This window comes from Anser brachyrhynchus (assembly GCF_964034855.1).
Source record: "Anser brachyrhynchus genome assembly, chromosome: 1".
NCBI lineage: Eukaryota > Metazoa > Chordata > Aves > Anseriformes > Anatidae > Anser > Anser brachyrhynchus.
The window spans coordinates 96,866,581-96,879,100 of NC_137694.1; the positions used below are offsets into that span (position 1 = coordinate 96,866,581).

The 12,520-nt window shown below is 39.7% G+C and overlaps 1 protein-coding gene across 5 annotated transcripts; it reads left to right on the forward strand.

Moving 5' to 3' along the window:
- Nucleotides 1–4: 4 nt before the first annotated feature.
- Nucleotides 5–9,845, forward strand: SLC35A5 (solute carrier family 35 member A5). 5 transcript variants are annotated; one of them, XM_080566280.1, is made up of 7 exons: nt 5–112; nt 370–546; nt 1,316–1,414; nt 3,082–3,215; nt 5,428–5,495; nt 6,825–7,620; nt 8,787–9,845. In XM_080566280.1, the coding sequence occupies exons 2-7, from the start codon at nt 417–419 to the stop codon at nt 8,853–8,855; spliced, it is 1,296 nt and encodes a 431-aa protein (XP_080422406.1). In that variant the 5' UTR covers nt 5–112; nt 370–416; the 3' UTR covers nt 8,856–9,845. The 5 variants fall into 5 exon arrangements, with proteins under 5 accessions (XP_080422406.1, XP_080422405.1, XP_080422403.1 ...); XM_080566279.1 differs by having other exon boundaries at nt 18–112; nt 355–546; XM_080566277.1 differs by lacking the exon at nt 5–112 and adding an exon at nt 129–143 and having other exon boundaries at nt 355–546.
- Nucleotides 9,846–12,520: the final 2,675 nt, after the last annotated feature.

Sequence of the window (12,520 nt, forward strand, 5' to 3'; positions counted from 1 at the left end):
CTCTGTCCCCTCGTCGCGCCCATGACGCGACGGCGGGGCTGGCAAAGCGGGGCTGGACCTCCCCGCGCATGCGCGCCGCTGGGGAAGAGGCCAGGAGGGGTGACGTGACGGGGTAAGGGCAAGAGCGCCGATGGGAGGGGCGGGTGAGGTGGCAGAGGCGCGGGGGGAGGGGCCCGGCGATGGGCGCTGAGGGAGCGGCGGGAGGGGTGCGGGTGATGGTGGTCCCTCTGCGCCTGGTCTCGTAGCGTGTCCTTCTGCTAGATACAAGAGTGGGGTGAAAGCGTGGCTTGTGGCGTGAGCCCCTTGTGTAAGATGGCACCGAGCAGCCTCACCTGGTTGTATGGCTTCCTGCAGTGCCGGTTGTTATAGGGTCTCTTCCTTCTGTCGTCCGGAGGGAGCCGAGGGCAGGCAGCGGCATGGAGCTGAGGTGCTGCCGCCGCCTCGCCCCGTGCTCCAAGACCACCGCCTACACCTTCCTGCTCGGGGGAGTGTTCATTGCGCTGGGCTCCAGCCGGATCCTCCTGATGAAGTATTCTGCCAACGAAGGTATTGTTGGGCGGTGGACATAACGTGCCTCAAATAGGAGCGAGCGGGCATTTCGGGCAAAGCATCCCCAAAAACCTAGCCCTCAGAGTTCGTAGCACCAACATCTCGTTATATAAAGCGGCATAAATTTCATTGGGTCTAACATAAATGTCACTGGATCTAATGTAAAGTAGCACCTTGCGGTTGCAAGATGTCTGATCCGTGTGGAGATCGTTCCTTAAAAGGTGAGGCAGTGAATTCCTCAGTAGCTATTTTTCAGCAAAGGCTAAATTGTTGTGCAAGCACGGTTGGTGGTGAACGTCTTGACCAATGTTTCTCAACAGGTTTAGGAAATAGTGTGCATATTATATCTGTCTTGCTGTAATGCTTCCCCCTTCAGCATATATTAGCAAAGAGCACGTATAATCCTAAAAGACGGTTGTGTCATCCTGGAAGCGTTTTCCTTGGAGGGAAAAAATAGCATTTTGCTGTCTAGGGGAAAACATTCCCTTTAGTTTTTTAAGGCAGTGTTGTTCTTGAGTTCTTCCTTAAACTTTCATTATAAACTGAGACCAAATGAAGGAAGATTTCACCTAGGAAGGGCAACGCTCAGGCAGTGGTATGTCATCAAAAACTGAGTATTTATAATTGAAGTGCTGAAAGAGCCTTTTGTGTTTATGGGGAGTAGCTAAAATTCTGACTGAAGGGGTTAAAATAGTTTCTTCTCTAATTGTGGATGCAGGAGATAGAATCTGACCATGTACTCCCTACAATTTGCTGAATCCCACAGATAACAAATACGATTACCTTCCTACGACAGTGAACATATGTTCTGAAGTAGTGAAATTGTTCCTCTGTCTGATACTGGCACTATGGGTTAAGAAAAAAGGTAAGTACGTATGTTTAAAATAACTAAGATGTACTGACTTTCTAAGATTTGCTGTACTTCAATTTTTTTTCTTTAACTAAAAGATTCACGTTTAATAGTATAGCATAAGTCCTGCTAGTAATGTTCTCTGGGATTGTGTCTTCCATACAGAATTATAACAGTACTTTTTACAACTATACTTCGTGCTGTAAAGTCACATGTTCTCAAGTTGTTTGTATGATAGCTGAAATGAGGACAGGTAAGCTGAATTAGATAGGGTAATGAAGGCACAATCTAATATTTTTTAGAATTTTAGCACAGCATCAGGGTAGGATAATAGGTACTTCACCTCACTGTGAAGACGTGACTGAACAGAATCTTATACATTGCTTTAACTAAAGGATCGGCCTTTATCTTCCAGTCTTCTGAGCACTTCTATTTAAAAGTGCCACCACCTTCCACTGGAGGGGATTTTGTGTGTGGTGGTATTTCAGTCAGAATCAGCATTTTTATGTAAGAATTCAAAGTAGCTTTGTTACGAAGACAAATCTTGGGGCCGCTGTCTGTACAGGAAAAGCAGTGTCAGGCTTCATTACCTTCCAGTTTTGTATTGCAGGCTATTTTTCTCATTTCTTTTTTGGCACCTTTCTATAGCTTCTGTCCTGCTTTAAAAAGGATGAGAAGCTAACTTCATAGCATTGCAAAACTTCAGAGAACAGACGTTTAAATTGGAGGAGGCTGTCAGGTGCAGTCAGCATGTTATTACATGTTAAATTGAAGTGCTGGTTTTGTCCACTTATTCATTTAACGGTCATGGCCCCGGCAAGCCAATAAAAATTGTACCCCAACATTTAACGCAGAAATACCTAAGACAGCGAATACAGTTAATGTTTGCCATCCTTTCCTACTGCTGCCTGTGTATTTTCAAGTTTGCTTTCTTTTGTTCTCTACCAGATTTCTGAGTTTTACTGTTTTCAGTGTGTAACTAATTCAGAAGAGGATTAGATAACATTCTATAATCTTAAATCTGTACTAACAAAGTGCTTCTGTTGTCAACTCTAGACCAGTCTAAGGTTTGGCACAATCCTAAAGCACGTGTCCTGAATGCCTAAGTAAATGTCATTCTTTGTGCCTTGTCCTTTCTTTGTGCTTTCTTCCCATTTGCTCTCTTTTGACTCAGATTGTGTGTTGTATGCTACATATACTGAGTTCTGATTTATTTTGTATTTCTGATGTTACTGGCCACCCTCTGGGTGCTGTATGAACAGATCCCCTGTTTGAGTCATTGTTTCAGGTCTAGATGTGTTTAGTAATCACCCAGTAATGATATGACTATTGTGTGGGGACTTTCTGGAGTGCTTTCTGGCCCTCAACAAATGATTGATATTTGCTTTTTTGCTTCCAGTGGGCAAATACTCTTATGGGGGGTAAAGTATTCTTGGATGGTTTCTCTGGTGAGGCAAGAAGATGAATGCCCGTAGGCAATGGATTGCTCTCTAGCTATGTGTTCTGCCTTGGGTGTGTCTTCTGTGTTGCCAGAGACCTGTAGTACCTGAGGTTTTTTGCATTCCAACAGCGTTAAGAACTTAAGAACACAACAGTGGTACCTATTCAAAAGGGTTTGGAATAGACTTGTTCTAAAAGAAAATAAGAAAAATGCCTTTCCTATTAATTTGTTTTCCTTCCAGAGGGTTGTTTGGATCATCCCTCTGGATGTCTTTCCTGGAAGAATCTTTGTAATTCCATGAAATGGTCAATTCCTGCCTTTCTTTACTTCTTGGACAACTTGATTGTCTTCTATGTGCTGACCTACCTCCAGCCAGTAAGTATGCATGTACTGAATAAAGTATCTTCTCGTGTCTTACTAATGGGTAACGTTGACCTTAAGCTATTCACAGTTGTAACATTGACAAGGAAAGATGTGCAGGTAAATGAATGATCTCTAGATCTTCAGCTAGATCTTCTTTTTTTCCTGCCAATGGTCCGTGTTTTACAGGTGTCAGTAGAGGAAGGTCTCTGTATTTTCTCCATCCTAAATAATTCAAGAATAGGCTGAATTGCCTAAGAGTTGGACAGTTTTTTTTTTTTATGTGCTTTCACTTCTTTTTCTTCAGCTCTGTATTTCTCTTTAAATGTATTTGCTCATCTTGCTAGTATATGAATTGCAATTTTCTGTGTGTCTTCTGTTGCTTTATGTATGTGGCTTCACATGTTGACTTGTAATCTTTCCTCACCATTTCCAAAGAAAAGCAAATAAATGTAACCCGCTAAAGCAGGTGAGTAATAGGAAGTGAGTAGGGAAGGAAGAAAACTGTTTGAATCTCAATATTTACATTTGTTTTTATGTTGTTGTGCATTAAATGTAGTTATGTTTAAGCACAAAGTTTAATTGCTATTTTCTTCTAGCTACATTCAGCCTTCCGGATAAATCTACAGATGTTCGGGATGCAGTTCTTGAGCTTTCTTTTTTCATGCTAGAGTACTTTTTGGTTCACAGCCTGGTTAGGTGGAAACCAATGATTAGTGCTTGCTATAAATAGCATGGCTACACTTGTTTGACATTAAAATTTTGTATAAATGTTACTTCATTTTCATTCAGGCCTTCTCTAAAATGATGTCCTTTTAGGTGTACATTTTTGACAGGGACAGAACAGAGTCTGGAATAGGACTTGCCTGGAAAAACATAATTAAAATGAACATTCTGGATATTTTAATATAAGTTGATGGTTTTTTCTTTGGGAAGGAAATTCAGCTCTAACGTTTGTAATAGCAAAACCTGATACTTAAAAGGTTACACAACACCGTTTCTTTCTTAAGCAATTTGTTTTGGCTCAGGTTAACGTGATCTTTTGTTAAATGCACAGCTAGTATATTGCACATGGACACACATACAAAACTGGTCTTTCTCCCCTCAGAACATGTGCACTCTTCTAGAATTTTTGGTGGTTTTTTTGGTGACTGTGAGACAAAAAAATACGTGGAACGTTTTGCACATCATTTATACATCAGTTTTGCATCAAGCCTCTTTTTTCCAGAGTGATTTCTGTCAGCTCCAGATTCTTCTGTTTATTCAGTGTTTTTCTTCTTCCACGATGTTTACCTAACATGATTTTTTACCTGAGTTGTAATTTCACAAAGCAGAAAATTAAGCTATGATTTCTTAGGCAGGTGTTTTTTGTGTCAGTCTTCAGCTTACGTGAGACCTTGTCATGCTGCTTCATGAGATTTATTATTCAGCAGATAGTGCCAATCTATTCCAAAAAAACCCCAAAGGTAATGGGAAAAGGGCATATGCTTTTCCTCTGATAAATGAGAAAGGCTCTGCTATTGCAGAATTGGAAATGTAGATAAGAAAGTACAAGATAACGTCACTTTGCATTTCTGAATCCATATATGATTTTTGCAAAATAGTCTAAAAAGCAATCTCCCTCTAAGGGTGAAATGGAGGAAAGAGTTCAGATGCCTATTTTTTATATGTATACTGTTTATACAGGGTAATCCTGTCATGAAGCAGTCATGAAAATTCAAGGTGAGCATCTCTTTATGTTTTATAATTGATAAAGCAGATGCATTTGACATGCAAAAAGTTTATTTTCTGCCCAAGTCTGAGATTTCATGGATGCTGCAAGCTGCCGTCAGAAGCAGCGTCACCTTCCCCTATTCTTAGTTTCCTTTTGGAGCATCTTTCTCACTTGTGCTGACACAGCTGATTTTGCAGCTTAGTGGTCAGTCTGGCTGGGGAACTGATCTGACAGAAAAATAAACTGTTTTCTTTTTGGCCAAGTACGTTTCCAGCTTGATTGTTTTCCTAACATCTTTGTTTCAGTAGAGCTCTCCCCACTGCAGTTGAACTTAGTCTCCACGCTTTGCTTGATACTTTGAAGTGGGGCTTAAATGTCATTTTAAGGGTGTGCTACTCAGTACCAGGGTGATGCTTTCCAAACACCTTGCAGAAAGGGGACAACTCAAAGTTCGTGGGCTTTCGATGTCAACGTTGTGTCTGGAGTATAATGTTGCTCCCCTTCTTTTTCTAGGCAATGGCTGTACTTTTCTCAAATTTTGTCATTATAACAACAGCTCTTCTCTTCAGGATAGTGCTAAAGTAAGTAGTACTTATGAAGGTAAATGAAATTTAAAATTTTATCTTTCTAGCCTTGATGAAGAGGTTATGTTACATTCTTTCTGTGTCTGATAGGAGCCATAATACTGTTTTCTTGTGCCTATACCAACTTGGAGAAATGGCTTTGTGTTCTGCATACCAAGGTGTTGGAAATAATAGCTTATTAGGAGTCTCTACATGTCTACATTTGGTCACCTGTAACAGAAAATGAGTGAAATCATGATTATATACTTGTTGAATGGCCGGAAATAAGGTCTGGGTTTGGATTCCTTCATTTGTGCATTAAATCTCACATTTCGTGATGAGCAGTACTTCTTTCCAGTCTGTTGTTGTTCCTAATTGAATGTAAATGTAAGCCAACAAGAAGGAATGAGATATGTAAGAGTGAAAGACAGAGGTGTATTCAGTAATATTATGTAAACCCTGATGTGTTTCTGGTCAACTGTGTGTTTTTAAAAGTAAATACGTACGTCTGTTCTTTGTTATTCATGTGACAAAAGCCAGTTTCTCTGTCCTGTATGTTCTTCAACTGACTTGTGCTCTTTATGGTGTGGTTTAGATTCAGAAAAGACTAGCAGGGAAATGGGTATTAGCTTTCATACTCCACCTGAAAGGTTACTTGTGTTGAACTTCGAACAAAGATGCCTTTTCTACAGGTGTTAATATTCCAGAAGAGCATCTGATAGTCTGACCAAAAGGCTTTTTCTCAGTTCTTCAGTTTTACATCTCAAGATGTCACAGTTTGCTTAATCTTCCAAAATTCTGATTTTTTTGCACAATAAACAGGCTTCGCTTGAGTGAAAAAGTATAAAATAGCTAAGACTGTTAGGTCTTCTAAATTGCATTCGTATCATCATAAAATATTAGAAAGGTGCACAGAATCATGGGGGAAAAGTGAGATGTTGTGAAGGTTTGCCAGAGGAAGAGAATTATTTGAACGTCTGATTTTCTTCGAATTCATCAAACCTGTGTTGTGTGTTCAGGGAGACAGTAGTTGCTTTTAGTTGTCAGGTGTTTGGCGTCTAGAACTAACATCTTGAAAGACTTTCCTTAAATTATCTCTGTGCTTTGTGTGTTCTCCCTTTTGTGTTTCTGTGATCACCAGGCTGGGGCCTGCTTGCCACAGAAAAGAACCCTACGTTTTGGCATTTTCCTGTCAATTATGAAAAACCAAGATGTTTCATTGTACTTTGTCTACATCTCCTTACCTGTGGCATGATGTCTTTTGTGTGTTTTTTAGAGCTTGTTCTCGTATTGTTTAATTTGTGCCGCTGTGTTTCTAAAGTTAGTGGCTTTTTTGTCTGCTCCTAGGCGAAAACTCTCTTGGGTACAGTGGGCATCTCTGGTCATCTTATTCCTGTCCATCGTTGCCCTGACTCTGGGAACTGGAGGCCATCAGCAAAGCTTGGCTGTACACGGATTCCATCACAATATGTTTTTCAATCCATCTAACCACTGCCTTCTTTATGCCGGACCTGAGGAAACGTGTGTTGAAAAGGGCAACTGTGGAGCACCAAGCTTCCTTCCCAGCTTCCAGTGGAATGTCACCAGTACCATGGCAGGAGCACTGAAACCTCTCCGCCTCAGTCTGGGACATCTGCTTATTCTAGTGCAGTGCTTCATATCTGCCCTGGCTAACATCTACAACGAAAAGATCTTGAAAGACGGGGACCAGCTTGGTGAGAGCATCTTCACGCAGAACAGCAAACTGTATGCCTTTGGGGTGCTGTTCAATGGGCTGATGCTGGGTTTGCAGGCCAAGGACCGGAGGCAGATAGGGAACTGCGGCTTCTTTTATGGGCACAACATCTTCTCAGTGGCTCTTATATTTGTCACAGCTTTCCTGGGGCTGTCTGTGGCCTTCATCTTGAAGTTCCGAGACAATATGTTCCATGTTATGACTGCTCAGATCACCACTGTCATCATCACCACAGTGTCTTTCGTCATCTTTGACTTCAGGCCTTCTTTAGAATTCTTTTTGGAAGCTCCTGTGGTGCTTCTCTCCATATTCATCTACAATGCCAGTAAACCAAGAGGCCTGGAATTTGCCACTCTGCGGGAAAGGGGCAAGCTCTTCAAAGGAGACACGTGGGAGAGGTCAAGTGGGGTAAGGCTTTTCAGTACTCCTCTCGTTTCTCCTTTGTTTCACCTCCATTTCCACCATGGCATATTTGGAAGATTTGTTTTGCATGTAACCAGACTCATTCCTCAACTCAAACACCAAAGCTCGCTGTTTGTTAAAAATCTTTAAAATTGATGGGAAATTATTTTGCATATTCCACTTTTTAAATTCATGAAGCTCAGGTAACTGTTGCTTTTCTGCCGTGACTACAGAAAGTGCTGTGAGCAACTTTAGCAACTTTTATACAAATCCTCTCTTGCGACTTCTTTGACCAGATATATTTGTCCACTGACCCTGGGCATACAGAAGTTGGAACTGACGCCTGGGAACTAACTGTACTTAAGTAAAACTGATAAATCTTTGTGTAGCTGAGCCCATAAAGAAATTAATATATTAGTTAAGATTCTTCATACTGTAACAGTCAAAAGATATCTGAGGACATTCTTAACACGATTTTTTTCGTACGCAACATTTTCTGCAGGTACTTTTCTTTTTTTTTTTTTCTTTTGCCCTAATTTGAATAGTAATCTAGACAGCTAGAACATGACACAGAGGGCTTGCCCTTAGACTCAGCTGTAGTCTCAGCTCATTTAATTGAGCTGAGAAATTAGTCAGAGTGGGAAGGAGCTAATGTCTGTGTGTTCTGCATGTACAGATCTGCTGTTACGCATGACGCAACCAGCAGAGAGTGCTGTCTCCATTTAATTCTAGAAAAAATTAAACTTGGAAGAGATATTTTCTAGAACTTCTACATAGTGACCTGTTAGATTGTCGTTTAACAAGCAGTAAATAATACAGTCGTAGTTTTTGGTGTAGCTGGCATTATCTATTTTAGCATTTACAATTGAGCATCTGTGGTAAAAACAAAGAGTGCTACGTGAGCAAGTTTCCTGATGAATGGATAGGCTACAAGCTGTTTTAGAGACCAAGTCACTAAAAAGTATTAAAGATGAACGGGACGTTCCTTATGAACATGTATATGTTAGAGGAAGATTTTAACATACTGGTAAAACATGTAAATTACTGGGTGTTAATATGACAGAGATATCTTAAATAAACCTATTTCTTTTCTTTCTCTCTTTCTCTTCCTCTTTCTATGTATTAATAACAAGATAACTTTTGCTCACATTGTTCTCTTCTCATTCCTGTAGGACGGAGAAGAGTTTGAGAGACTGAACAAACCAAGCAGTGACATCGATACAGATGAAGATTCGCTCTAGCATGGAGCTGGCTAAGAGGAATGCTATTACTCATAGTGAGAGAATGTTAATGTTTCCTTAACATTGCGAAGGGTCCTTTTTTGCCATTTGCAGAACAATTGAGACTACTTTGGGTCTGGATGTCAGAGATGGATGAGGAAAACATTCAAGCTCTTAATTTGAGCCATTTATTTTTGAGAGCTGTTTTCCCTCTTCCCATGAGTGCAAATTAGGAGTTCAAAATCTGCTGCAATAAACGAAGTTTATACCTGAAGTAAACAAGAAGAGGCTTGGACCCTGGACTCAGTTGTCTGGGTGACATGCTGCATTGGAGGGCAGTCCTGGACTCTAACCATGTCTTTCATCACTTTGGTTCACTGTCCTGAGTCACTGCCAGTTCCTGTATGAATTCCTTGGTTAGCAAAGCAGAGATTATAAAACCTGTCCACGTTGCAAAAGTGATATAAGGGTTGATTAGTATCTTCCAATGTAAAAATGCTTCATTAAGTTTTCTTTTCAGGGCTTAAGATATTACTAATAACAGTCAATATGCCTCTTATTTATGAGGTTTTATTGTATTTTGGTGATTCACATTGAAATACCCCTAGCTGAGTGAAAGAGTCCCCCTGAACCAATCTCATCAAACCTTGACTTGAGAATGTATAATAATCAGATAATTTGTCTGAAGGATCAACATATTCTTAATCCAGGAGAATCTTTTTCAGTTTGAATGGTCTTAATTCTGTTTTCATTCCTGTTTTACACCAGTGTAACTCTGTACTGGCTCCTGTGGAGTCCTTTCTGATTCTTTGATGTGGCTGAAGTAGATTTCACTGACTTCAGCCACCAGCTCTCTCACATTTCCAGTATGAGACTGGTGTGTGCCTGTCTCCTGACGTCTGGGGGAACTGAAATTTGGAATGCCTTTGTAGAAAATAGTGGATTTTACTTGCAATTTATGTGGCTTAACTTTGAAAGATCCTGAATAAAACAAAAGTGTGTTATTTGGTATGAATGTATCATAGGGTCTTTATTGCATTTAGAAAGGGTATGACTTTGCACTGGGGCCACTATCTGAAAACGGATGTTATGTAGCTGCAACGATGCCCTGCAATATCTGGAACACTGAGCAGGAGGGTGCAGGTGTTAATACCATTTGTTGTTGCTCTGACAACTCAGGCTGATAAGAGTTTGCATTCGTTTTTGTAGAGAGCAAAAGCATTTTGCAGAATGTCAGGCACAGTGATCTCAGAATCACTGTTAAAGTGTCTGCTGGATTGTATTTTCAGTGAGATGAAAAATGGGTTCAAAATAATTCAAGGAATTTTAAAAATTGGAGGATGAAGGGAACAGTCAAAAACAAGACTTCGATAACGGAAAGATCGCTGTCAAAGGAATTCTTATGAAGGTATGCAATGAGTTCAGTGTCAGAGCCTCATACCACAGTGTATCTTAATCAATTACTGATGCATTTCTCTGTGGACTGAAGACAGTTCTGCCTTTGTTCCCCTCTGCCATCCTTTTTCCAGGCTCTGTGTGCTTACTTACGCATTCTGTCTTGATGGCTCATTGCTATATTAATTAACATACCTCCTGTCACTGATCCATCAAGCAGGGCAGCCTGTTTCCAGTTGTGGCCGATGACTGTCAAGTTATAAACAATGCATGTGAAATTCTTATTCTGATTTCTTTCATCTTTTTTCCAGGAGTATGATCTTTTTCTAGCATGTATTAAGAATGACACAAAGTGAAATTACTGTTGTGGTTTGTTTATATGAGCTAACCTTGTAAATATGTTGAGCTGAAAAATGTTTTACAGCTGATCTTGTTGTGCTAGTATAGTAGCTCGTTTTATCAAAAGGAATCCTAGTTGTTTGGATTTGTACAGAATGAATAAGAAAGCATATTTGAATGTAAATTCCAGAAACATGAGTTTCGTTGGTGTGTAATGTTCTATTTTGGGAAATGAAACTTTAATGCAAAAAAAAAAAGCTCAAACTCTTCAAGACTTAGTTGCAATAAGACAGTTTCTTTTTTTTTTCTCCATTACATACAGGTTTGCAGTATATACTTGCCTCAATTCATTGTCTTTTTCAGTCACAGCTACCACCTTTAGCAGACATTTCCATGAAAAGTGAAAGTACTGTTAGTTTTTAGATTGCTTTGCATTAGTAGTGGTAGCTTTTTACATCGACTTTTGCAGGCAGCTTTGCCTTGCCTTAAGTCAGAACATAAAAATTAGCCTCATACCTCTAATGATAGAGCATCAAACCAAAGATGAGTGTCTTTAAAATTTTTGACCTTCCTGCCATGAAATGTATGCCTAAAGAGAAATAAGAGCTGGAAATTATTGATCTGCAAATGTTATAAAGTATATTTAGACTTGCTTTCAGCTCTTACCCTGCTTAGTCAGTTTTTCCCCTCTATAAATTTCATTTTAATAACTTCCATCACAAGCATGATGTCATGATTGACTTGTTTTGCTGAAGTCTCAGATTGCACAAAGATACCAGGTATATAACTGTGGAGCTATATGGAAGCATTTACTTTCCTTGTAGAGTTAGATCCTATCTAACATGTAGAAATCTTTCTGTTGTCTTCAGGTGAACAGGTTGGAGGTCTTGGAGACATTCAGTTGGATTGGCCAGGCAGGTTTCTTTTAATAATGGAGGAGAACTGTATATCCCCTGTACAGCAACAGGAACATTAACAGCTGTCTAAAAATGGGTAAGGACTTAGCATAAACTTAGCAATAAAAAGTGTGTAAGTAACCCAAAAATATAACCATGCAGTTCTATGCAGCCATGCAGTCCATGGCAATAGTCAAATTTAGCGTGTATATGAGATTTGTTAGAGGAAGTGACTACAAACCACAGTAAGCTGGAAAACAGCTCTGGTCAGCAAGGGAGGCTGTTCTGTAGAGCTATACCTTGCGAATAGATCATGTGAATCCTACTGCAGTAACAGCGGTTAAGTATTTTCCACTGTATGGTTGCTCACCTACTCTGTCAGAAAGCTTAATATTTTTCTCTTCAAATAGTAATAGGGAATTTTATGAGGAATTTTTTTGGAGACCAGCATTACTTTGGCACATAATCTTTATTGAAAGCATTGGGCAGAGAGTTCTTTCTACGTTGTGAGTTAAAACCCAGATTCACAAATGTTTGAATTTAATAGCTGCTGAAAATGTTATGTTCCTCCCACAGATTTGAGGAATTAGTTCATCAAACCTCTTGGGAAGAGAGGTCTCTTCATGTTTCTCTTGTTTATAACAAGCAAGTTAAAGTGATTTTTATTTTGTTTAATTTCATCTCCTTTGTGAATGTAGAAACTGAGCCATCATACTTGAAAGATGGCCTGAGGATGAAAACAGCTGTCTTTCAACTGAATCAAATCCCAGAAATATGTATGAGAAAAAAGTTCTGAAATTTTCCTCATTGTGTGGAACCTGCCCACTCAGAACTGTGGAAGTAGTTAATCTCAATAAACCTGTGCTCAGAATGATGCTGCAGGGGCAGATCCAGTACTTTGGATCTGATTTGTGTTTGGAGTAGTGTAGCTCCCTGATGCTTGTAGTCTTCAACAGAACTATACATTGTTGTTGAAAGCATTTTTTTTTGGCTTGGTGTTCCTTCAAGCCTTGCTTTTAGTTATCCATAGTGAGAGGTAGGTTGCAAAATCAGGAT